Genomic DNA, 27,935 nt, shown 5'->3' with positions numbered 1-27,935 from the left:
AGCAGGCGCAGAAAGGATGATCCCTGATCAACCAGAATAGCCTACTTATCAAGCTCCAAGTTCAGTGATAGACCTTGTCTCAAAAACAAAAAGTGGGCTTGACATAATGCCTTTATTCCTAAAACCTGGGAGCCAAAGGCAGGTAAGCCTCTGTAAGTTCAAGGACAGCCTGGTCCACATAGTAAATACCAGGCCAGTCAGTGAAACCCCATATAAAAAAATAATAATAATAAAGACAAACAAACAAAAACAAGGTGGAAGATACTTGAGGAATGACCATCAAGGTCAAATTCTGGCCTCCACATGCGCACGTGTGCATGTGTGTGCACACACTCACACACACACACCTTACATGTGCACCTACACATATGCAAGCACATACAAAAAGAAATGGGAGACAAGAAGGAGAAAAGGAACAATGGAGTCATCCCCTGTTCACAGCCTGAGGTCTGACTAAAGCTCCATCCACCTCAGCATCCCTCCCACAGCCTCAGGTGCCAGATGCCCTGACAAGTTGGCTGTTATATTGACTTTAATAAACTTCCCGCTATTTATATAAAGTACATTCAGAACTCCTCTGGAACAGAGCAAAGAGATAAGCAATAGTTCAGTCACCTGGGGAGAAAGGAGATGAACGCTTACTGCACACAGACGGAGACTGCACTCATGAGTCAGAGTCTGTCAGCCCAGGGGGGCGCCACCTGAGCCTGGTCGAGCGTGATGGCACCTTACCTTCACCCTGACTGTGAGCTCTGATAGGCTGCTCATCATGTCGTTGATGGACCGGAACAGCTGCAACAAGGACTCCACGAAGTCAGCCTCCCCTTTGTTCTCATACAGCCTGCAAGAAACACACGACACCGTGGGGGACCTGAGGAGACGCTCCTGCCCTGCACCCTGTACCCACAGTAACGAAGGCAGCTAGCTGATGGGGGACCCATGGGAGGATGAGGTTCCATCTCCAGCATCCATCCAAAGGGGAATGTGAACTGATTCACAACTACTGAGGTATGCAACTATTGAGTTACAATACAGGTTTCCGGTAACCTGACACACTTCACAAAACAAAACAGACATAAAATATACAAAGGGAAGTATGGAAAGAAGGAGACAGAAGAAAGAAAAGGAAGGGGATATGATGGACCAATTTAGCTTTAAAAGAAAAACACATTTTCCCTTGACATGCTTCGTGCCGGCTTTCAATTATTCATTAATTATTTGATGTAAGGAACTGCGGATGGAGCCCAGGCCTCACGCAATCCAGACAAGTGCTCTATTGTAGAGCTACTTCTTTAAGCCTTATGCTAGTATTCCTAAATCCTAATGTTACAAAGCTAACAGAAGGACAGTTAATTGTCTACATGTGACAAGCTCATAGCCATTTGAAAAAAGTGACATTATATCAGTAAATTTGAAATTATGTTGAGAAATGGCCCTGCATCAGTGCAGCCATTTGAGAGACAACGGGGACCAGAAAACTGGCAAGATCTTCAGCTCCGCCTTACATGGACAATAAGGCTCCTGTATGGCGGCTCCGCGGATGCTGATGTATGCTGCTCACCATAAAGAAGTCCCATCTATAAATTATTTATTAGCAGTTACTGCGAGTGGCATTTGCATTTTAAAATGTAGCAACTCAGATGTTTTATTAATGTAAACGCATTTCCTGCCTAATTAAAAATATACCCCACCTGAAACTTGTACACAATGGAAAATTTCATAAACTCGGTGATAATTAATTACCCCAGGGGTAATCTTACATTTAAATGAGTTCCATTCCAAAGCAAGGAATTCCGTACAAAGTGGGAAATTGCAACCCAGTGCACCTGTTTTGTAAATAAAGGTTTCCAAACAGAGATCTGACTGAATGATGTACTGAACAATTAAAATTATAGAGTCATGAACTTCCGTTCACAGGTGGTAGAGAAACCAAGGCGGGTGCTGATGCAAATACCTGGGAGGTGTCATGATGTTATAGAACTAACATGGGGGACCTAATTATCTAAACAGAACCGGATCCTGTAACGATTTGAAAATGACATTATAATGGTAAATTCAAAATTATTTTTAGTAATGGCACTCACTACACAAGTGCAGTCACTTAAAAGGCGACGGAAGCCAGGAAATTGTCAAGAATTTCACTTATGTTTTAAATGAACGGTGAGGATCTTGTACGCTGGTTCCATGAATGTTGAGACATGCCATTTTTTATAAATAAGTTGTAACTTTCTGTCACCTCAGGACACTTGCCAGTTCCTGGTGCTGCATGGTATGAGAGACTAAACACTAGAAGAGATACTTCTAGAAACCTGAGTGGAGCTGATGACTGTCTACAGAAGAAATAACTTGGGTTTCAAAAATCAAGGAAAGGGACTTCCAAAAACACAACAAATAAAATACAATTAAAAAAAAAAACACAGTAGGTTCTTGAGTGGGAAGACTGGAAAACCTTGGGAAATGAAATGTAGACTGTGCTCATCAGGAATACAAGGCACATGGCTCACCTTAAACTCATGAAACAAAGCGCCCAAACTGACCAAGCCTAAAATGTAGTCTTTTGCTAGTTTTAAAAACCAACCTAGGATCATCTGAAAAGACAGTTTGAATAAGAAAATACCTACACCAGTTTGGCCCGTGGGGCATGTCTACGCATGGCTACTTGGATCAGTTGGTATGAGATGAGAAGACCTAGCCCACTGTGGGTGTCACCATTCCCCAGCCTGAGCTCCTGAACAGTATTGGATAAGACAAAGCTAAGCTAGCTGACAGTAAACAAGGTGCATTTGTCTCTTTGCTCTTGACTATGGCTAAGCCTGCCTTGACTTCTCAGAAATGATAAGACTGGTACCTAGAATTGAAAAACAAAGTTTTTCTGCCCTAAGTTGTCTTTTGTTGGAGTATTTTTACCACAGCAACAGAAATGACCACCAGACTTACAGCACAGTGAGGCCCAAGCATAGTCTCCAACAAGACCAAGAGGCTCAGCCTAGAAGATGGGATGGGCCATCTCAGGAAGATAAACATACAGTATGGAGCTTCCACAGTCTTACATATATGTAGTCCAACCTTCAAACAGAACTCACTAATCTCAAAAAGAAAAAAAAAAAAAAAAAAAAAAAAGGTCCCCATGGCCAAACCAAAGAGGAATGGGCCCACAGCAGATTTCTTGTAGTCAGTTGATGGGAACATCAAAATTAGAGAAAATGGGGGTCAGGGAGACAGCTCAGTGGTCTAGAGTACAGCTACTCCCGCAAAGGACCTAAGTTTGGTTCCCAGCACCTACATGGCAGCTCACATCAGGCTCCAGAAAATTCAATACCCTCTTTGGCCACTGTGGGTACCACATACATGTGCTTACACACAGAGCAAGACACACAAGCAGTCATCCAAGTAAAAATAAAATATCTTTTCTTTTTGTATTAGAAAAAATAAAATGATGGAATGTCAAAAAAATAAAAGGTGGGGGAAAAACGGAAGTCAAGGCGAATCATGGCAGGGCCCAAATGGATCTTTTGGACTTTTAAGACTAAAAATGTAGTCTTATTTAAACAACATAACAACATGAGGAATTTACTGTATGAGCTAACTAGGGTCTAGGAACAGCAAGAAACAAAAATAGTGAAATGGCAGACAACCCAGAGAAAAGTTACTGAGAACACAGGCAAAGGAGGAAGACACAGAGGAGAGTGTGGAAGAGGGAGCACAGCAGAGAGATCCAGGCAGGGCACAGGTTACTGATGCTTCAGCACCAAGGGAGGATCAGGAGGGAGGGAAGTCATTGAAACGGTGATCAAAGACTTCAAACCCAATCCCCAAATACTCAATGCAAAGTAAATGCAAAGAAACGTCTTCCTATGCAGCCCACATAGGTTGTTTCCTATGCAAATAACCACAGAGACAAACCTCGAGGGCAGCCAGAGGGGAGAACACATATTACTCTATCTTTAAGGATGTAACAATAACCGTGAGTCTAAAAAGAGACTTCTCGCCAGAAATGATGGAAACCAGAGGAAAATGGAGTAACACCTGGAGGAAGAAAAGTGCCAATCTGGAGGGCTGTGTCAAATGAAAGTATTTTTCAAACACAGACATGAAATAAATCATTTTCATATACGCAAAGCCTGTAGCTGATTTCTTCTAAAGGAAATTCTAAGGGGAACTCTTCTGACAGAAGGAAAACGACCCCTGAGGGGAACGTGAAGTTAAAAGAGAGATGAAAAGCAATTCTATACATAGAGCACAACCAATGAACGCCGACTATACAAAACAGCAATGTGCGGCCAGGCTCAAAATACACGTGAAAGGAAAGTGCATGGCGACATTAATGCCAAGGACAAAAAAAAAAATACACACACAGTCTCTGTCTTCTGCTAGTCTGGATTTGGCCACTTCCAAGAGAATGGTAATGGCAATTTAAATTATTCTTTAAATTTAGCAGGCATGTTTCCATCTGGGATAGTTATGAAAAAAAATACTAAAGGATGTTAAACACGTTGAGAGAACAGAAAAGAAGATGGAAAATAGAAAACATTAGCTGGTATTGAAGAAAGCAAGGGGAGAAAGGAAGAAGCGGGGAATGTGGCGGGGAAGAGAAAATGCAAAGAAAAGCAACAGAAACAAATGTGTGAAAAATGCCCAAGTTGTGATGATCAATGTAGAGTCACTGTGGTAAACCACTAAAAACAAGTAAAGATGGTAGGGGAGATGTTCGTTGGTTAAGAGGACACAGCTCTTGCAGGGGACCTGAATTCTGGTCCTGGCACCCTGATCAAGAAACTCACAATTGCCTAGAATTCCAGACCCAAAGACTCCAGCAGCCTCGTCAGCCATCCCTGAGCACTAACTTCATAGACTTACTTTGACACAGATACACATGCATACACATGATTTTCAAAGTTTTTTTTTTAAAATAAGGCCTGGAAGCTATTAAAGGGCTGCTTCCCATTAATCTTGCCTCATCCTATGCTGCCGAAGGAGAGCCTTGCGCGTGTATTGTCCTGCTCACGTGATGAATGCGGTGCTGCCAGAAGCTGCCGTTTCTCTGGAAGGGTGGGTGGGGGGGGGGGGGGGGGGGGGGGGGGGGGGTGTTGGTCCTATGATACCTAGTGTTATCACCAGAAAGCCAACACCTGCACAGCAGCCACAACACCACCATGCAGGGCCTCTGCCCAGCACCTGCCTCCTTTATCTCAGATTGATGCCACCCACTCTTGCTATGAATCATCATGGCCAAAATCGACCATTTCAAGTATCCGATGCCATGCCATGCCATTGGCCTTGAAAATCACTCCCTTGCCTCCACCTCCGAATATGTCTACAGTCTACTGTGGCAGCATGCTCCCACTACAGTGTTCAGTTATTTCCATGGAAATGCTAGTCCCAAATAAAGACCATTACACAGAGTGGGATGTGCAACGCTATTGAGGAGTGTGTAATGCCATGGAAATGCTAGTCCCAAATATAGACCATTACACATCTCTGTCAAACAAAACAAAGTAGATTAGAGGGATGACAGACAGATATAGGGAAATGATATATAGGGGAGGGAGAGAAAGGAGCACAATGATGTAGTGATTTGAACGAAAATGTTCCTCAGAGGCTTTGATGGGTTTAAGAGGTATGACCTTAGAATAGGAAGTGGGTCACTGGGCATAAGCTTTGAGGTTTCAAAGGTACAAGCCCCTCCCAGTTCTCTCACCCCAATTCCTGCTTGCATTTAAAGACTTAAGCTGAAAAGTTCTTCTTGCCACCATGCCTGCTGTTTGCTGCCTATGCTCCACATTATGGAGTCTGACCTACTGGAACCATAAGTCCAAATAAACCCTTTCTGCTACAGGCTGCTTTGGTAATGATGTTTTATTACAGCAACAATAAAGTAATTAATACAGATAGATGATGTGGATGGATGGATGGATGGATGGATGGATGGATGGATGGATGGAGAGATGGATGGAGAGATAGATGTAAGAGACAGATGAAAGATCAATGGATGAGAAATAGATAAAATATAGAGAAATGATAAACAGAGGGATAAATGAAAACAGATAAATATATACATAGAGATGATAGATGGATAGAGAACTATGACTAATATGTTCATAACTATGACATACAGAAAAGATAAACAGACAAACTAGAACATATAAATAGTATTCTAGTTTCTTCTCCATTGCTATCAGAAAACACTGACGAAAGCAACTTAGGGGAAAGGGGTTCATTTGGCTCATACTGAGAGAAGGCTGGACAGGAACTCATGCAGAAATAACCACTGTTTACTGACTCACTCACTGCCTTACACTCAGCTGCATTTCTGAGATAGCCCAGAACCACCTGGCCAGGGAATGGTGCCATCCACAGTGGGGTGGACTTAGGCCAGTGGTTCTCAACCTTCCCAATGCAGAGATCCCATAATACAATTCCTCATGCTGTGGTGACCTCAAACCATACAACATCTTCATTGCGTCTTCATAACTGTAATTTTGCTACCGTTACGAATCGTAATGTAAATATCTGACATACAGATGGTTGTAGACTATTGAGTGAAAGGGTCATTTGACCTCCAAAGATGTCACAACCCACAGGTTGAGAGCCACTGTCCTAGATCAACTGACAAGAGAGTAACTCATAGACATGGCCACAGGACAATCTAATAGAGGCAATTCTTCAACTGAGGTTCCTTCTCAGATAACTCTAGGTTGTATCAGGTTGAGATATGAAACTAACCTGGATGGATGAAGAGATGGGTGGGCAAACAGGGAGACAGGTAGAGAGATGACGATTAGGAGTTAAGAGAAAGACAATAGGTAGATGAGATAGATGATAGGTGAAGGATGTGATACATACGACAGACAGATGTTAGCTAGTAGATGACAGATATATACATACATGCATGCATGCATACATACATACATACATAAATGGAAGAATGGGTGGATGTCAAGTATTTTTTTCTTTTAAATTGTTGCATGTGGTGACAACATATCCCTGTGGAGCAAATATTCAACTCCAGCAGACCCTATATGGAGCCTGTAGTATTCTCCATTTCTATAACATGGCTTTTTCTGACTCATGAGATCAAGATTCCCACTTTTTGGTTAAGCCACCCACTGATTTTACTCATTGGAAGGATTCCTCCCCTAAGGAAGGCAATACTCCACGAAGCCATGAATCGTCTTTGAAGTGGAACTCTATAAAGGCTCTTCGACCAGGCGCTGCCACTTTTCTTGGGGATGACATTGCATAAAGGTAATTTTCTTTCCTTGAGTCCCAGCAACAGCTCAGGGCAGAGCTAACCTAGCCAGGGTTGGCTGACCCTGCAATCCAGGGGAATGGCTTTAACAAGAGCAACTACAGCGGTGGTTTCTCCCTTGTTTTTAAAATACCTGAATTTGTGGATCACATCTATGAGGGTGGTGGTAAATCTCTCTTGCCTCTGTGTGTCTAAAAACATCTTTTGAGTGCATGCCTGATTAAAATTCTCATGTCAACACTGTTATGATTATTCTTAATCTGCAACTATACAATAAACATAATAATCAGGTTAAGTTTTTGTTCTAATTTCTTCTTTTTTGTCTCTATTTTCAACCCACCTTTTCCCCTCACATTAAAATGATCTTGTTATTCAAGGGATTTTGGCAATTTATTTCACTCACTTCTAGCCAAAATGAAAACATCTAAGTGTTCCCTCCTAAGTTCATTTGAGATGAACGAAAAATAAAAGGGGGAAAAAAAAACAATAAAAGTAGAGAAGGTTTATTTGAAAACCGTAAGCTATGAGAACTGCTGAGGCTGAACAATTTGGTCTCAGGCTTCATAAAACTACAAATAAAAATCTAAAAGTTTACTGACGTAAATGGGTGACCTTAACTTGTTCCATTCTATCATAAATATAATTTTCATTCAACTATCTTCTTATAAACTAATAAATTTACATTACTACTTGACTATCCTATTCTCATAAATTTTTTGACAAAATAAAAATAAAGATGACTGCCAGGATTAGCACACACCTTGACCTGGACTTAATGGCTTGGCCAAGTTGTAATTATCTCTGCTACATACTGAAATCAAACCATAACTTTAACCTAAAAATAAATACACAAATAAAAAGATAATGTAATGTCTATTGCCTCCTGCACATTAAACACAGCTATTTAACTTTAAGAGCTGAAAATAAAGACTATATAAGTAACATCTCCAATTTCATATGTAATCAAGGAATAAATTAGGTGAATGTTAAATGGTATGTTTAAAAATAAATTAGCCACATAAGCTAAAGTCTACAAATGCCATCAAGTATACAAAGGAAACTATATGATTTCAATGTAAGCTAAAATAATAAAAATAAGTTAAATATAAATTGAGGTTTCCTTGACTTTTTAAATCATTACAACACAGTACATAACTGTATCTATTAAAATATACATTTTATACATTATTAGAGTATGGAAAAATTCAAGGTAGATTTCTCTGGTCTTCACTACAAAAATGATTACCTAAGCGTTTCAGATTCAAACTGATGGGTAGGTAATTCTATATAGGAAGAATAACATGGGGGAAAAGCATGTTTTGATGAGGAAAACCTGTAGGGCATAAAATTCATTCTTTCATTGTGAAAAACAGTAATTGTCTAAATGTAGAGATTTTAGAGGTTTGCTAAAAAGTATCAATTTAACAAAGGAAGCAAAGCCAAAGTGGAGCCAGGAAGCAGGAAAGGAAGAGACCAAGGGGACTGTGAGGAGGAAGAGACATTTTCAGTGAGGATGAGAAGAGAGAATTCTGTTCAGATAAGAGGATTCTGTGTTACAAACATGAAGCTCGGGTTCAGCAGTAGAACGGGCCTTGTTCTAAAGTGAGGAGAAAGAAAGGGTCAAAGTGAACACTTGAGCATGTCATAGTCTGCAAGCTGGAGGTCTGGGGAGGGCAGAGCTCACAAAAGGAAATTTGTGCGTGGTTGAGGTCATAAAGCATTTACAATATTTTCCAAACCTGAACCTACACACTGCAGTAAAGCCTGAACACAATTCTTTTTTAAACAAATTAGTTTTAAATGTATATCTGTTTCTGGTAAAATTTACAAAAACTGGACTAGGGTACAAGGACTTATTATTTTCTAGATAATTTTTCTGCCGTCTGCATTAGTTTTTTACTCACAGAAAGCTAAATCTTAATGACTGTTTTCTCTGTGACATCTGTTCTGGTTTTTTTTTTTTTAAAAAAAGCTTATCCTTTGCCTACATAAATGTATGAGAACCGTGTGTGTGTGCTGTCGGCAGAGGCCAGAAGAAACCATTGGATGCCCTAGAACTGCACTTAAAGATGGTTGTAAACTGTTGTGTGCTTTCTGGGAACTGAACTTGGGTCCTCAGAAGACGAGCAAGTGCAGTAGCCTCTGAGCTGCCTTGACAGCCTGCGGTCTCTTGGTTTTAAAGACCTTTATGTATTGCTCTTAAAGTGATTAAATCTGATTTGTGACTCTAGTCACACGAATAAAGATTATTTTTATAATGATGTTTGATTATTGATGTGACTGTACTGAGGATCACAAAAATTCTTAGAAGTCTAATGATCCATGCCATTTCCAAATTCTATATGCAAATGGAATTTCCTTCTTCATTTTTATTTTCAAACTTCCTATGCCTTTATATTTACTGAATCTTTTCTGTTTTGTTTATTTGTTGCAAGCCCACTGCTTAAAAAGATAACCATTTCTAAAAAAAAAAAAACACAGAGGAATGGATATAGTGGATAATCATTTGGCTCATGATCTTGGGCTATCTGGCCAGCAGACAGAGGTGGTGACCTCTTATACGGAAGGAAGGAGGGTGGTCCTGCTCTCTTGGGTGCTGAAGACTGAGTCAGGCAGCACGAAGCAGCGAGTGACAAGTCCCCAGCTTTCCAAGGACTCTGCAACTGGATTTACCATAATCCTCTATCTGTGAGTGCATTTCCCCCATTTTATATCTTAATAAATCCGTGATACCCCTTAAACCGACGCATGTGGATTTCTCTTAACAAATAGAACTCATCGACAGACTCCAGGGGAGCTTCTCCAGAAAAGGTGACTCCCCTGTGTCAAAAAGGGTAGGACACTGATTCCTAGGCACCAATCACTTCTGCCTCTGACATAGGACCAAACAAGCACCCAGGAGACCAATGTGCATGCGACAATTTACAATCAAAGCCTAACTACAGGGCTGTTGATGAACAGATACTAAGGAGAAAAATCTTTATTTAAAATGAAAATGTAAAAGTTGTCAAAATCAAAATGTAGTTCCTATGCAGACCCTATTTCTCCAAAGTACCTAAAGCTGGAGACTATGAAGGGAATGTCCTCAGCATGAACATCCCACAGAAACTAACACATCAGGTGTGAGGGACGGTAACAAAGCTGTATAAATCTACCAAGATATCCATTCAGGCAGCGACCCTGGACTGAGGTTATGCCTGTATATTTATTTACTGTAGCCAAAGAGAGTTATACCAAAATATCTAGGCAATCTTACTTACTTGTACCTTCAAAACATCCCCTCGCCTCGTCCTCTTTAACGATGTCCACAGTTTAACATGACTTGTGTTTTCACTACAACCATCTGCCCTCCTCATTCCAATGCTATGGTCAAGGAAATACCATTTACTTTAGAAAACATCTGCTTTTAATGTTTTTAATTTAGGGTGAGAAATAGAATCTAAAACCTCACAACCTTATATGTAAACAAGTAAGATGATAAATTTAAAGAATTGTGAGACTGGTAAATAAAAATGCATACATGCTATTTATAAAAAGACATACCTTAAGTGGGGCATGGAAGCTCAAGCCTGTAATCCTAGCTCTGAAGAGGCTGAGACAAGAGGCTCAGCATGAGTTCAAGACTAACCTACATTATGAATGACAAGCAAGTCTAGGAAAGGTGAAAATAATATCTGAAATATGAAACACCGAGAGTTGGAAAATAAAAGAAGAAAGAAATGTACACACTAAGTAAAACACTAGGGGAAAACCTTCATGTCAGCGAAGACCTAAATCCATAAAACAGGCAATAGTTATAAACCTGTAGGCTAACAATAACTGTTTCAAAAACTATAAAGCATAGTGAACGAGCCTTTAAAATATTTGACACCTTACAAAGAACCTCTCATGGATGACATTTTAATAATAAGTTGCTCTCTTAGCAACTATGTGTAGCCTAACGAATGCTTACACTGTGCAGTGACTCCGTTGACTTGTCTCTCTGTAATGAGACATCAGCAGGAAGTCTCCAGAACTTTCCATCCTGGTTTTATCAAATATACCAAGAAGAGTTACTCATTTGACCTACTTCGAAATAGAGGAAAGGATGGGAAGAAGAAATCCAGAAACGTATCAATAAATAAATTGATGAGTAAGACCTCCTCATTCCTTGCTGTTTTCAATAAGAATTCATTAACAAGGAACAATGACAGGCTCTTTGTCTACGAACTACGTTCTATTTTGTGACCCAAAGAACGAGAGCACAAAGACGGATCGGCATAACTTATTCATGATCAATAACTAATTATTCACAAAGCTTAACACCAGATGACAAGCAGAGACTACAGCACACAAAAGGCAGTCGAGGTGACAAGCAATAGCCAGGCACAGCCCAGCATTCAGCAGGTCTGATGAAGGATGTCTGCTCTGGGCTTTCTAGTTAATACGGTCCACCCACACAGACGGCAGAAAAAACACAGAGCGAGAGGAGCCTCTGGCTGCCTGGAGTCTTTCTCTGAGTTCACCATGAACCAAATTTGTTTGGGCCAGAACTGCCATTCTCATTTAAAGACAAAAAGAGCTCCCTAACTAGAACAAAGAGTATGAGATGGGCCTGCACCACAGAAAGGCCGTGAGACAGCACAGTGAGCATCACTATCTCCAGAATTTCATCTCTTTGTTCTTCGGGAAGAACAATTAATCACAATTATACCAGAATTTAACACAGCAACTCTATTATACTTGAAAATGCAGCAGACCATTTTGAAAGAAGCAAAAGAATAGACCCGAAAAGTTTATTCCAACTGAAAAAAAAAACAAAAACAAAAGACAACAACAACAAAAAACCCCACTTATCAAGCACAGTTGTGAGCACAGCTGCTTTTCTCCCAAGGTAATGAGTGTGCTGCAGGTAAGAAAATGAGAACGCGGGTTTCTTTTTCTCCCCACTGAAAATATCCCACATGAGACCTGCTTAGAACTGCCGATGAGCAAGGCACTCCAGACACCTGCCTGGGGTACCAGGCTCTTTCCTCTTCAAGTAACCCATTCAAAACAGGAACGGGGCAAGACTCAATCAGGCCCTTGAAGTCAAAGGCAAATGTTGTGGAAGGACAAGACATCATGCTGTCGTGGGCTGGAAAGGAAGCCTCTGGCAGAAGCAGCTCTGACAGGAAGGGCACGAGCTTTTCCATTTTCCAGCCTGTGGAATCCATGAGATACCAAAGCATCTCACAGTCTTCAGCCATTAGATATGCAAAAGAGGTATGTCTTGTGTCTACTCCATATGACCACAAGTGCACTTCGTATTCTAAAAGGTACATGTGTTCTTTCATCTCCCCAAAATTCTGGTGGGCAGTTAAAAGCCACACTCAGGAACATGAAGAAGGAGTTGGAAAGGCTGTGAAAATGGTGACACAGACAGGACTCGAGTTCGTTACATATATATGGAAGAGGAAAGGAACAAAGGAGAGAAGCAAAAAGGAAAGGAGAAAGACAAGGGTGATCAGGACATCACTGTGACCCCCATGAGTCAGTAAAGAAAGCCATGAAAGACTTCACCGTCTCTTAGAGATAGCTGACATTCAACTTGTGCCCTGGACAATCTTAGCTCTTAGAAAGAGCATGCTATTTCTAGCAAAGAAATTCAGTTTGGGGTGTGTTGCAGGATATTTGATTACACTTTGAACCCTGAGGTTGAGTTATTTACTGGAAAAACATGCTTCTGGCTGTGGTGTGGCTCAGCCCTAATGTATACCTTTAATCTAAAAGCTTTCCACTTGAATACTGTACCCAGAATTAAATAAAGTCAACCATAGGTCAAGAGGCAGAGCAAGCAATCAGTCAACAGAAAAAAACCATAGAATGCAAGAGGAAGTCAGGAGGAGGAGGAGAGGGGGAGAGAGAGAGAGAGAGAGAGAGAGAGAGAGAGAGAGAGAGAAGAAGGGAAGGACATCCGGTCAGAGGAGTTTTTGTTTTAGATGGCATAAGAGAAAGCTTTCATCTGGGATGACAGCAGAGGAAGAAGTAGCTGGGCACTGTCTATAGTCTCTCTGAACTAGCAGGTTTTCACTCTAGCATCTTTATTGGTAAAACAGAATGAAAGAGACTTAGTTCAAAACAACAGTGATGAGGCTAGCTCCTGTTGAGACTTAGATGGGAGAGAGGCAGCCTGAGGGCCCAGCCCAGGAAAGAGGGAATTCCTGAGCTCCTAAACGGGGTACTTCCTGCGACATACTCAAGGTTCGGTGTCAGGTTTTAGTTGGGGCACGCAGTTCAAAAGGACACTGAGATAGACTATCAGATATAATATCATGGGCAGACAAAGAGGCAACAGCAAGGGGAGGGAGAGGTTCCAAGGAAAGTTTAGGGTCCAGTACCAGAGAGAGACAACATGGAAAGTCATGGTAGAATCAGAGCCCATTGAGCTGAAGACAATCTCTTCTTATACCTTTTGAGGATGGAAGAGGTTCACAGCAAGAGCCTGAAGCCAGGCTCTGTGAATGCCAGGCAGAAGGAAGAGAAGGAGGAAGGGGTGGAGAAGAGGATGTGGTAGCACCCTTCAGTGTAGACTCACTTCCCATGTGAGATGTCCCATGTGGCTCACGACAGTGACCCAAGAGCATGTGTCAGTATCTGAGAAGAGAAAGAGCAGAAGTGGTATTCTAACATCATGTTCCTACAGGCAGCTGTGTGTTTTTTAGTAATCCATCCTTCTGTTGGGCATCTAGTATTCCAATGACTTAAAATCACAGAGATGCTGGAGGCGAGAGTCTGGAATGAGAAAGAAAAGTTCCCCAGAGCTTTCACGAAGATAATGCAGAACCTGAGATGAAGTAGGGAAGTACGAAGCATTCAAAGCAACAGATACTCTGAGTTGAAGGTATGAAAAACAGAGTGGAGACTATCTGCCCAATATATACAAACTGGAGCTTAAAGATAGGGCTGTCATGTAACAACATTCGTCAACGAGATGAGAATAAAACACAGCATTCCTAAGAGAGCCTGGCATAGCTGCACACCCCACAGCCCAAACTTCCTCAACTGTAGGTATCATGCCAGGAAAAGCAGAGGAACCTTGAGATCATGAGAAAAAGAGACAGTCTCTAAAGATAATAGGAGAGAAAGATACTGGATGCTGAGAACATGAGGACACCAGGGAAAAGCGAATGTGAGCCGATCTTTCCCAGGCTGCAGGCTGGGTGGGTGACAGAAGCCTCACCCAGTGAAGCCATCAAAGTTGATTTTGAAGGTTGAGAAGCAGCCAATCATATTGCTGACCACCACAAGGCGAATCAAAGTAAATAAATCTGAGAGACAACCATGGTTCCAAGAGCTTACACCTGCAACTCTGTGTTCCTATTCTGTGCTTCAAAAGGACCAAAGTGAGGCAGAGCATTTGCTCCTGGTGCCCCTGGCTGACCTCAGTGGACTGAGTAGCCACGGTCATTTCTAACACAGCCCTGTTGTGCAAAAGAGTCGTGTGCTATCACAAACCAAATACACAGGCTGCTGTTGTGAATCTCTGAGGCATGAGGACATCCTCACTGCAGCTGCAGGGAAGACACACATCACCAAATCCCGGACTTGGCAGCACATGGATCAGACACTGGGCAAGATGAAAATTTTCCAGGCCAACCATGATAAAAGCCACATCACCTCTCATGGGTCTTCTTTTTTTCCACCCATATACTGTAATGGGAGAATTTAAAGAAATAGGAAAGGTGGGGGGCTGGCAAGAGGGATCACCTGGTAAGAGTTCCAGAAACCACATGGTGGAAGGAGAGAACCAACTCCAGCAAGGTGTTCACTAGCCACATATCGTGTATGCATGTGCAGCCATGTGCAGAGGGGGAGGGGCAGATCTATGCATGTATGTATGTGCAGTCATGATATGTGCAGAGACGGGAGGGGCACACTGGGAAAAATAATTAAAAATGAAGATTCCAGGGGCCACAGTGTTCACTGTCACATAATCGGCATGACGGAAAATAAAAACCAGACAACACACAGGAAAGCACAGGCACGTCTACCTTGTTCCCATTCTCACCAACCAGCGAGAAAACCATTACCAGCTTAAACAGCCCAAAACAGACAATCTGTCTACATGAAGTGCCATGCCAATCTCCAGCAAGCTAAAAGAAAGAGCATGCCTTTGAGATATTGATCAAGGACAAGATAGTGGCCCTCCAACCGGGGTCTTCATATGGCTACTGGCTTGACCATGGAATGCCCAGAGTGAATGGAGCACACTCAGTTCTGTGCCCAAGAGCACAGGGAGGGCTGGCTGCCCAGTCACCATTTCTGACCACCACTGTCTGACACGCTCGTGGAGTTCCTTATGTTTTCTTTCCCTCTCTTCTTGGTGCTTATGAACACATCCGCTACAAGCAAGTGAAGTGGAAGGAAGAGGATGTTGGCAGGGGTCCAGTGAACTTTATGCCCGTTTCTCGCTAATCACCTGTGGTGTGCCCCATTGTGGTCTCTGACTGATGGGTTCACAAAGCCCATCTCTGCTCTCTGGGTAGAAACCTACCACAAGAAGATCAATTAATCTCCAACAGCCGCCATGTGCTCACAACACTCCCTGCCAGTCACCCACAAAATGGCACTCTCCAAAAATAAGCAGATTCCACATCCACACCCTACACCCAAACTATCCTCCTCCACATCTCTTTTACCAGTGTGAGATACTGGGGGAGACCACAAAGTGATTTTATTTTAACAGCACAACGGTGGAGGTTAGAAATATCAATTTATAAGCAACCAGCATTCTCCAAAGACGATCAAATCATAAATATCCCAACTTGCTTTCAGGTTCAAAGTTAACTCTAAAGGTGGTCAGCTGCCATTAGGCAGAGTGCCCGAGGGTGCTCCAGTATCTATAGAAACAAAGCATTCTATGGGAAGGAGAAAAGGGGTCGGGATCCCCACGGTGCTCTCGTGTGAGGCTGTACAACTTGATTCTGGCTTTTTCTTCTCATTGCTTGTTTCATTTTTGTTTGCTCTTGTGGGGCTTTTTGCTCTATGAAGATTTACTGAAAAGTTCTGCCAAGCCCTTGGTGGATGCCCAGCACTGCGTGAGAAGCATTCCAAAGGCTTTCAGCAGACAATGTTTGGCTCACAGGCACACTCCTGAGCCTCTGAACAGTGCACTCTGCAGGGGCGGCTATGGAAGCAGTCAGGGTCAGCGTGGGCAAATGCACCCCTGCCCTCCATCTGTGAAAGCTTAGGCCCAAACAGAAGGCAAGAAGCGGGAAGGAGGAGAAGGAGAAGCCAAGCACACAGAGGAGGACAAAGAGGAGAGAAAGAGGGAAGGAAAACCAGGAGAGAAGTGAGGATCTGCCCAGGCCTTGGCTGAACACTTACTGGTTGAAGAGTACCCGTGAGCGCACGATGAACTTGAAGATGTACTCCAAGGCTTTTATGGCTTTGTACAGCTGCTCATTGATTCCTGGCTTTTCAGCACTGGCCACGTAGGTCCGTAGCACCTTGGTCAGCTTCCTAGTGCCAAGGGAAACATATGTCAATCAAGAGTTCAGAAATCCCAACGCGACATTTTTACTCAGGTTTCCACTTATGAATCTATGCATATTCATAAAGCTTTCTAATCAGACAAGGCACCTGATAAAATGTCTTCCCGGTAGTGTAAGAATATTAAAGGGGTGGTACGAAAGGGTTCCTCACTTGGCACCACTTCTCTACAGCCTAGCTGATTTTGTGTCAACTAAAGGCCTTATACTGAAGGAAATAGGAAATTGTTGGGTGGTAATTTCCAAATAAACAGCACAAAATTTTAAATGCATTTCCTAAGGATCCCTATTAAGAGGATGAAAATAAGATTTCTAAGGTAGATGATATATTTCTTAATAACTGAATTCCCCCAAAACACTTAATTTAAAAAAAATAATAACTGTTCTTCTCAGGGTCATATTTATAAACTGGGAGTGTGAAACAACTCAATAACATGAAAGAGTTACACAAATCATAGCACATACAAATTCATCAGAATTATTTTCCCAATTGTCCATCCCTGACAGACATAAATAACGGGAAATAAATACAAATGAATTGTACACTTGGAGACTATAATTCATAACATCTTAAGGATTTTGGCAGTTTTTATTGGGGTGGAGTGAAGTTGTTTGCTTATTTTTGCTTTTTGAGAAAGTCTCTCTATGTAGTCTTGGCTGTCCTGGGACTATTCAGCAAATTTCAACCTGTGGGTTTGGACCCTTTCTCAACTCCTTTGGAGGTTGCAGATCAGATATCTTATATTACAAATCATAACAGTATCAAAATTACAGTTATGAAGTAGCAATGAAATAATTTTCTGGTTGGGGTCACCACAGCATGAGGAACTGTATTAAAGGGTGGAAGCATCAGAAGGTTGAGACACTGATAGACCAGGCTGGCCTCAAGGGTGCCAGCATAAAAGGCATGTGCCACCACACCTAGCCAGAGATATCGTTTTACAAAATTGTTCGCATAGGAAAAAGCTTTAAAATTTCCTTTTTTTTGCATATAACCAGAGAGTCCAAATGGTAACAGATTGATTCAGAACTTCAGGGTATATGAAAAGTCCAATTTAAAACAAAATTTGAGAAATAAAATTTGAAAAATAATCAACTTCATTAATAAACAAATACATGGTAATTAAAAGCAGACAGGGATGAGAAAGCATCTAAGTCGGAGGATGCCCTCAGCAGGTGCCAGGCCCAGCATCCAAGCCCCAGCCCATGGGGGAAAAAGTAAATAATACAGTATGTAAACAAATAACAACTACAATATTAGCCAAGTGAAGACAAGATGAGGGGATAAATCAGAGCAATACTCTTTGGAGGGAAACCAACAAACATTTATCAGGGTATTTTATCAGTGATGCCAGATACAAGCAAAAATATTCAAATCCTTTGACATCGGCAACTTCCCTTTGAGGAAATGTTGTAAAGCAGCAATTACAGATGTATTCAGTAACATTTGCCTCAGCTTTGTCTGAAGCAGTAAAACATATGAGCAATGCAATCACCTGAGCTGTATAAATAATTTAATTATGAAAGAGAATAGAACACTGATCAGCTGTTATGTACAAAAAGGGAGAGGCCCGACAGGGGGATCTATCACCACTAACGTAGATTGGTGGAGTTGTCTTGTTTGTTTGGGCTACAAGGCAAGGTCTCTTATGGCCTGGGTACTTGCTGTTATGCAGCTGAGAACAACCTTAGACCTCTGCTCCCTGGTCCCCACCTCCAGGGTGTTGGGATTACAAGTGTTTGCTATCAGACCTTGTTTATAATGTGCTGAGGCTCAAGCCCCAACTTCTGTGCAGTCTACCGACTGAGTTGCAACCACGGCCACACCCTGCCAATCAATGCAAAGTGATATTTCTAAGTTGCTAAAGGAAGTGCAAAGTGGGACCATAATTTCATAAGCTGTATATGTGTCTCTCTAGTCCAGCAAATTCGGTTCCAAGTGTTCACCAAAGAAAAATGTATACTGTGTCTATAAAACACAAGAAGATTTCTTAGCTTTCTGCAGAATACCAGGAAACTAGCAGCCCTCGGCCCATTAACATTCAATAATGACTGAACAAATCAAGGGAGGATCCATTACAACTAAGAAATACAAAAGGACCCAATTCAAACAATGAAAAATACAGCAATATGGACAAATCTCAAAAGCATTATGTTGAAGGAGAAAGGCCAGATGCACAAGAGTAGATGATGTACAAGAGAAGACAAAAGAGAGCTGTGACACAGAAATGAGAACGTAGCTACTTCTTTGAGAGCAAGAGGGGCCTGTGGGATAGCAATACATCACAGATATCTTGTCCCCAACAGTGGCTACAAGGAAAAAAAAAAAACACGCCTGAACTTATAAAATGACACTTTCTATATAATGTACATTATTGAAGCAATGAAAAAGTTTTTAAATTTCATTATCTTTAAAGATTTATTTATGTGTATGTGGAAGGGGCACCAGTTTATATATATATAGATGCCCATGGAGGCATCAGATTATAGGGAAGTGGAATTACAGGCAGTTGTGAGTCACCATGTGATGCTAGGAATGAAGTTCAGGTCCTTCAGGAGCACAATGTATGTGTCATCATGGAGCCATTTCTCCAGGCCAACTTCGGAATTTTAAACAAGCAAAAATAGCACAGCGTACGGTCTGCGGTGATGGATAAGTACATCAAGGGCTCGGCACACATGCAGGAGGACCTCAGTTCCATCTCCAGCACCCATCTTAAAAAGTCAGGCATTGTAGTAGCACGTGCTTGCAGCACCAGCACTGGTGAGTCAGAGACACATACTATCTGGAATAGTCAGATTCATTGCTTAGTAACCAAAGTTCCTTAGAATCACGATTTTAAAGGCTGGTGAGATGGCTCAGTAGTTAGGATCACATTCTGCTCTTCCAGAGTAACCAAGTTTGGTTCCCAGAGCCATGTAGGGCAGTTTAGAACTGCCTGTCATGCCAGAACTGGCGCCCTCTTCTGGACTCCACGAACATCTGCACTCACATGCCCATTCGCAAACAATTACAGCCATATGCACATACAATTTAAAACTTTTAAGACTCTTAGGAAAAAAGGATTTTACTATTTCAAGTGCAATGTAAAACATGTGGGGTCCTATTTTTTTAGTAACTTAGTTACATATAGGTTTACCTTTTTAACTTACTTTTATAGTTAATGTAGAAAACAATGGATTGGCAGTTTATCAAAATGTAGTACAAATACCTATTTTCCAAAACACATGTCTTTCAGCAGACAGCACAGACACAACAGGAGGGTACTGATTCTTATCTCTATTTCATCTAAGCTTAAAGATAAAATAGAGCTTTAATTTCTCCTGATGAATGATTTCCCAAAAACTAAACACACACCCAACCACACACACCACTTTTTCTCAAATGGGGTCTCATATAGCCCAGGCTGTCTTCATACTTAGGTAGCCCGGGAGTCTGAACTTCTGATCCTCTTAACTCCACCTTCTGAGTGCTGGGATTACAGGTGAGATCCATTACAACCAGGCTATAAGATGCTGGGACTGGAACGAAGCACTTCAGGCATGCTAAGCAAGCATTACAGAGATACACCCCGAGCCCCAAACTTCTGCATTTTCATTTTTTCCTCCAATCAGGATACCAACCCTCAGCAAGGTTGAGGCTCACATCAGACAGTAGATCCTACAGGCAGAACTCAGCGCTGCTCTCAAAAGTAGGAAGGCTACTCTCAAAACAGCCGATTAGTCAAGGCTGGAAGGAAAACTTTGCAATCAGCTTACATATGGAGATCCGGCTACGTGCATGAGCTGGCCACATGCACAATCCAAGAATAGCCAAGCTTGGTCAGTAGGACAAGAAGGCACTCCAAACTATTTCTCTCCTAGAAAGTCTATAAGAAAATGTCCCATAAACCAATGTACAGGGCATCTCCACTGAGTGAACAGAGGGCTTTAAATAAACATGAACAGAAGACTAACAAAAGGTTCATCACAGCTTGCTTTGCAGGCTCCAGGAGCTTCTGCAGCTCCCACGCTAGCCAGGGACTCTACCCACCACCTGTCATAAGCAGGCAGGACAGGGAAGGGACCTGCAGCACAACACTGGACTGTGCAACCCACTGGCTTCATAGGCTGATAGCCCTGGGCCTTGAGTTCACAGTTACCCACGGGCAGAGAACACAGGCATTTACAAGATCTTCTCAGAACCATAGATGGGGCCTCATCTTATAGACTCTAAATTCTAAGTTCCTAAAGAAATGATCTGTGTGCGACTTATTTTTTTTTTAATTTTCAATGCAATTACACAATTCAAAATTTGAATACATGTCATTAAATCCTAACATGAAAGAGCAAGTAAACGAACCCCAACAACTGCTTTAGTGCTTGCTGCCTAAGCATCAGGGTTTATTCTGAGCACCCTAATAACTCATTAAAAATCTCAAACAAGACTACAATATTATTCTCTTTTTATAGACAGAAAGGCTGAAGGCCAGAGAGGTTAAGCAAATTGCCTAAGATCACACAATTCATAAAGGACAGAGTTGTCATTTAAGCCCATGTATCCTGCATCCAGAATCGTGTTACCAAACAGGAGGTAACCTGCCTTACTGGCCCAGGCCCCATCCATCCGCTGTGTGCTCAGACAGGGTTAGAGACAAAGGGCCCAGACAGACAGAAAAAAAAAATATATAGATGTATTTAAGTAGTTTAATAGCTAAAACTTGTGTAAGCAAAGGAAGAAATGCTTTAGGGAAGAAGGAGACTGGTTGAATCAAATGAAACTGCATCTTATGCACACTACAGGGCCAATATCCTCAAAATGGAAACATATCCGTTTATTCATTCATCAGATGCTTGTTGGGGAGCTGCAGCCGACAGGGAGCACACGTCCATAGATCAGCTTCATCGAACATAAACACAAATTTTCCAAGATAAATGGAAGGTAGGGAGGAGAATGAAGATTCATTCCAGAACATGAGGCTTATTTATCACAGATCTCTTCCAACAAGATTTTCAGGTCTGTTAAGAAACAAACAATGCTACCAAATACGCCAGAGCTTTGAGCTGAGAAACGTAGCTATAGGCCAAAGTTGCAGGGGAAAATGACCCTGGACATCAGAGAAGGTAGCACTGGTTTTCAAACGACGCAGGAGAGAACTCACGTGTAGGCCAAGGTTGCGCTGAAGTGTTTCTTAATGTATGTCTCCAAAACGGGATTAAAATGCTGAAATTTCCTATCCGCGATTAGTCCAATGATAAAGACCTGTCGACGTAACCAAAACAGTCTCAGGGGTGGCACAAGGAAAACCATTCTGGACTCTTCCTCTTGAGGAAATAAGCTGGGAAGGTCCCTGCAACTGAGGCTGTGCCCAGGTTTGGATCTCCCTACCCCTCACAGGGGTATTAACATAACTATAGCTTCACAGTCAGAGCGCCTTTGCACTCCTCTGGGGTCCCTCTTTGATGGACTCCACCACTTTCAAGGCTTTCAAGGTGACTGAGACGGGTCCCTTCCCCCTTCAAAGGCTGTAGCATGAAAGAATACCTCACCCTCTGAGCAGATGAAAGGGAGGCCCCCTTACCAAAGCATCAAACACCAAGGTATCAAACGTTTCACTCTCAGAGTTCTCCATCATGATGTTGAACAGGGCATCCAGGGTGTCCTGCAGGAACTGTAAAGACACAAGAGGTCAGTGAAGAGTCACAGCATCCTTCCGTCCCCTGCCTAGGACAACCATGGGCTCTGATCATTTATCTACCTTTCCCCAGCCTTGGATATACAACTTTAACTTACAGCCAGAGATGGTGGGACACACCTGTAACCCCAACACTAGGGCAGGAAGACTAGGAGTCCTGGGTCCAGCTGAGCTACAGAGTGAGCTCCTGTCTCAATAAATATATGAATTAAGTAGTTAAAATACTAACTTCCAAAGTTTTACTAAGGTGACCTGTGAACAAGGCAAAATTTCACATGATTGGATTGCAAACAAAAGAAGGTTACCCTGGGCCAGGCGGAGGAAGACCAGAGCTGGAAGATGCCCTATGTCACCTGACTCTATCCACAAACCCTTCTCAGGCCTCCTTTTTCATATTTTCATAAGGACATAAAAGATTCGTCTATACAAACCAAGTGTAAGAGGCCATGATTGACCGGAAGAAGCCCACAGCGCTTCAGGTTTCAGCTCAGAAAGGCAAAGACCTTCTACCAACCAAGCCATCAAGAAGAAAATGGGAGAATATTTCTGCAGCCAAGGAAAGCTACAGTGTGCTGGAAAGTATTTATACCGTACCAGGAATCAATAAACTGTTTCTACAGTCTACTGAAACTCAAAGAAGCATGGCCAAATAGGAAAGCAAAGCAGCATTCATTTAATTAAGAAGAAAGTTAGACGCCAAAGGTATGTTACCCTAGGAGCATTCAAATCCCACACTCTAAAGAAGGTTGAAAATGGACTAGACTAGATTATACTGAAGTGGTGTGATCTCTGGTGGCAGAGATGCCCAAGAATAAGTGGAACGACATACGATACCCCCATTGGCCACAAAAGGAACAAAGTATAGATGCTTCATCACTAGTCAATGGGAACACCTAAACTGAAACCACACAGACTCCCACGTCACAACCACTATAGAGGCTACCACCAACATGGCGCACAACAGTTCCAGTGTGGGAGACAATGCAGAAAAACAGGAGCCTATTGTACATTCATTGCTGGGATAGATATAAAACAGCACAGGGGCTTTGGAGAGCAGCTTGTCAATTCCTCAAAAACTTAAATACACAGCAACCTATAACTGAACAATGGCATTCCTAGGTACACAACCCAACCAGAGGAAAACATCATGCTCACACAAAACCTGCCCACAAAGATCTAAAGCAGCACTGTCGGCAATTGAAAAAGATGAAAAAAAATATCCAACAACTGAAGAACAGGTGAACAAAGTGTATGTTTTCTGTCTACCTCGATCTACTCTCCCAATGGGCCGTCACTCAGGAGAGCTGCAGCACGGATGCTCTGTCCACTAACTGAATGTGCACGTGGCACCCGACGACAAACAGGAGCTAGACTCAGAAGCTGCGCTGCACCATTCCTTTCTATCAACTGTCCAGAGGGGCAAACACAGAAAAAGAAACAAGACTACATACAAGTGGTAGAGACTATGGGAAGCGATTGTTGGTAGCGCTGAATTTTCTTTGTCGGTAAAGAAGGCAGTACTTCTCAGATAGTATTGGGGATTACACAACTCTAAATATAATAAAGCTACTGAAATGAGCAGGGTAACGGGGGACAATGTATGGTATATGAGTGGGATCTCAAAAACAAAACCAAAAACAGAAAGAATGAAAAAAAAAACTGTTTTTAAGGAGGAAGTAGGTGAAGAGCCAGCCACACAAGTAAAATATCAAAGGGTCGGCTGCAACAGGTGTTGGGTTCAGCCTACACACAAGCACCCATAGGCTCTGGCAAATAAGACGGGGGATCTTAGATGTCACAGCCTTTTGAGACTAAGGAACCTGTTCCTAAACTAGTGGCGGCTCCCACTGCCCACCTGTGCTTCATGCTTTAAAATTAGAAGAACTAGAAGGAGAACTAGGGCTTAGAAAGCCATGAGTCACCGTTGTGTGTCTCTGGCTACCCCAGCTCCACTACACAGGGAAAAGGGTACACACACCGGCAGAAAGTAAACTACCCTTTCCATCAAGAACTCCAGTCTGGACATGACAAGATCTTAATCAATCCTGATTATTTGGGTCTGTACAACCTTGTTACTTTCCCCATCATTTTCAGGTTGCAAATCTTTGCAAAGGTCAAAGCTTCATGCCATCTGCTAACAGCCCAATGTCCCTGAAAACAGGCACCCTGGGTACCAAGCTCATCACAGTTTACACAAACTCCCTGCAATAGATCTCCCAACAGCACTAAGACAAATGACATGGCCCAGAGTCAGAACTGGAGAGAGCAGAGTCGCCTTCTTTGGGCACAGCACCTGGTAGTTGGGGGCAAATATCTGGAAAGGGTCTCTACCTATAGCTAAAGGCCTGCTGCTCAGACACCTCCTCCTCAACCCTCACTCCGAATACCCAATGAGGAATCAGTCACCTTGATTCTCCACTTCCATGGGAATCCACTTCTCTCACTAAACATACAAATTCCTTTCTCAATCCATCAAACACTGCTGTCCCTTCTCCACCAGTTATAAAAATACACAGGAGAGTCATGGAATAAATAGCATATACCCCACCATCTATCAGTGTCTCTAAAACTACAGCAGAAAGAGTCCTGTAAAACCAGATCCCTCAAGTCCTGCTGACCAACAACACTGCCTGACTTAGGCAAGTCGGTTTGTCTTTCCAGGAACAGCAATGGGTGAAGTATGGTGGCGGAGGGGAAGGAACAAGTCAAGCACACCAGGTAAGGCTAGGTGAGGTTACCCCAGGCCAGCCACGGGAACCAGTGAATACTAGAAGGACCACTAGGTTAATCCAAAGAAGGTAGAGATGGGAAAATCACTTCCGTGGGTGAATATTCAGATATAAGAGTACATTAGCTAAGGGAATAAAGAAGAAGACAAGATTATTCTAGATTGTTTTCTCCTGGTGTGACAGCAAATCGACAGAAGCACAATGGATCCGTGACACGAGGACTCCAGAATGAAAGACAAAATTTCATTAAATTCATGTCTTTCAAAGTGCATTCGTTTACCCGCCCAGTTTCCATCTGAACAGGGGATTTAGAACCCAAGGAAGTATAAAATGCAATTAATGCTGTCCAAGCCATTGGTACAAGAGCAGGACTGGAGAGATGATTAAAATTTTAAGATTAGCGAGGGTGTGTTGGAGCGGTTATACAACGGACGCGGGAAAGTAGTGCAACCAAATTAATTCACGCTGAAGTTAAGCACATTGCCGGTTAATTAAGGCCATTTTAAGTAATTAATTTTCCAGAGATAAGGCAGTCCCCTACTGCATACTCCTCTCACAGAGGGTGAAGAAGGGAAGAGGCCAAACCAAGCAGCGGAGAAAACGATTGATGGAACATCAGAGGCCACTGGCCAGCTTAGCATCCCCCTGGTCCTGAGGGATCACCCTGACAACGATAACATATTTGGGCAAAGGGATGGCATCCAAGAGCCTTATATACAACATGGGAGAAGAACCCAAGGTAGGGAAAAAGTCCGAAGCACAGTACTAGATAATAAAAGGGACAGAACTTGGTGCTTAAGGAAACTCAGATCATTGCTCTGACACAGGCTTCCAGGTCAGGACACTGAGTAGGGAGGGCTGAACAAATAAATAACTGTACCTAAGCAGTGCAGAGCAGAGGGTGTCTGTGGAGCACTCAGCTACAAATCATACATCACACGCCCTCACCAAGGCTCAAGGACCATGGGGATGAGTGGGCAGAAAGACGTTAAGAGTCAGAGATCAGAAAGGTCCAGGGTGAAACAGTGTCTTCTGGATGGGACGGCTAGCGGCTCTCATGAACACACGGCAGCTATGGGCATCTGCACAAGGCCTGCTCAAGACGAAGCCAGATGAACCAGCCCCACAAAATGAGGCGCTATGGACAGTTGACGGTTTCTCGGGGAGAGTCTACTTTCTTTAAGGCCATGGCTCCTTAGTGGGCTAACCATGCTCCAATGGATGGTTCCCTACCCAGGAGTGTATGCGCTTCAGGAATTGGAATTTATGGTTCTTAAAAATGTGTTTCTAAAAGGACATGAAGTTGGGAAGGGGAGTGGGGGGGATGGGCATTGGGATGAAACGGACAGAAGTTGAGGGGAGGAGGAAGGTGAATGTAATCAAAGTGTACTGCATGAAATTCTCAAATAATGAAATATTTCAATAAACACACTCAAAACAACCAAAACTAATTCATACCTAACATTTCCCCAGAGTCAAAATGTGAGGCTTGAACATGGGCTCAATGCCACACAGAAAGGAAATGACCACGTCAGACTCTTGGTGCCTGTGATATTTCTATCATGCCCAAAGTTACTCTCATTCTGAGTAATATGAGTCAGCGAGAAGGATGGTGACAATGACCATGGTAAGAGTGAAAAGCCCGGTACACACAGGACATCCCCCAAGGGTTACAACCAGACTACCGTGTCCCATGAGATCCCAAGAACCCAGAGAAGAAGGCAATGTTGTGACTGAAACGAGCAACTGGGCACTGTCTGCACAGCACCGAGGACTCATCAGAAGAGGAAAAGCAGGTGGATCCAAAGCCAACACCTTCCAAGTTAAGCCAGATAGCCCTTCCAACAGGTGCCCAGCAGTACTGCCAACATATCCTTAAGTCACTGCTGAGAGATTGTAACTAGGATCTTGAACTCCCCTGGGGTCAGTGTGTGAGAACAGACATGAAACACGAGACCCAGCCTCCCTCCACAGCCCACGTTACCTTCACCACCTCACCACCGTCCACCTTCATCAACTGCCTCAAGTTCTGCTGCAGAAGGTTGGTGTTGGATCTCCACTTCAGCAGCCCCAGGAGGTCCACTGCAAACAGAACGCAAGAATCAGCTCCCCGTTCCCAGGAGAATTTTGTCTCAAATTCATGCAGCATGTGGGGTTCTCGGCGAACACTTCTCACCAGAAAACGCGACTCAATGTCAGAAGGTTCGCCTGCTAAATATTTCATTACTGAGTGCCAACATACTTAACACCAGTGCAGCTGAATTCATTATTTCCAGCCACATTTACCATGTAATGATTTTCATGTAGGAGCTTTCAAAATGCATTTGGGAACCAAAACAGGGGTGGTGTTTTCCACCTATTGGAGACAGCTACCAACTAGCGTAACATTTGAAAGAGGCTGCCCACCCAGACAGAGCTGCCAAGACCCTGTCCCCCAAGTGGCTTTTCCTGCTCAAGAACAAATATCTATGTTTTTAAAATAAAATAAAACAAAGCTAAGTCCTGAAACAGAAAGTTGAGCAATGTGTTGAGCCCCAGACTATGAGGAATCTCGAGTTCTCCTTGAGCAACCGCCTGCTGCCCTCCGAGCTGTTTGTGAGCTTTAGTAGAAAAGGCCAGAGTCGAATATGCTAGGTTTCAAAGATCAGAAGGAAGGGGATACAGCTGTATTACATGTACATGTTTGTGAGGAGGTGGGGGAGTGAAAGGGGTGTCGACAAGTGTCCAGGCAGAGGTCCAAGGTCAACCTCAGGTATTTATTCCTCCTGAA

The 27,935-nt window shown here is 42.7% G+C and overlaps 1 protein-coding gene across 2 annotated transcripts in view; it reads right to left on the bottom strand.

Annotated features, from left to right (window-relative positions):
* Positions 1-27,935, bottom strand: part of Dock1 (dedicator of cytokinesis 1) — a 512,909-nt gene that overhangs the window by 381,598 nt on the left and 103,376 nt on the right. For both annotated transcript variants that reach the window (XM_050136678.1, XM_050136679.1), the window contains exons 19-23: positions 27,150-27,247; positions 22,323-22,412; positions 21,903-22,003; positions 16,598-16,732; positions 733-841 (exon numbers count right to left, since the gene is read on the bottom strand). In XM_050136678.1, the coding sequence (XP_049992635.1) occupies positions 733-841; positions 16,598-16,732; positions 21,903-22,003; positions 22,323-22,412; positions 27,150-27,247 (533 nt within the window). The remainder of the gene's footprint in view (positions 1-732; positions 842-16,597; positions 16,733-21,902; positions 22,004-22,322; positions 22,413-27,149; positions 27,248-27,935) is intronic.

The sequence above is a fragment of the Alexandromys fortis genome, unplaced genomic scaffold, assembly GCF_014885135.2.
Source record: "Alexandromys fortis isolate MF-2015 unplaced genomic scaffold, M_Fortis_MF-2015_v1.1 scaffold_3, whole genome shotgun sequence".
Classification (NCBI taxonomy): domain Eukaryota; kingdom Metazoa; phylum Chordata; class Mammalia; order Rodentia; family Cricetidae; genus Alexandromys; species Alexandromys fortis.
Note: the sequence above shows the minus strand (reverse complement) of the source record. Positions and strands in the feature narration are given on the sequence as shown.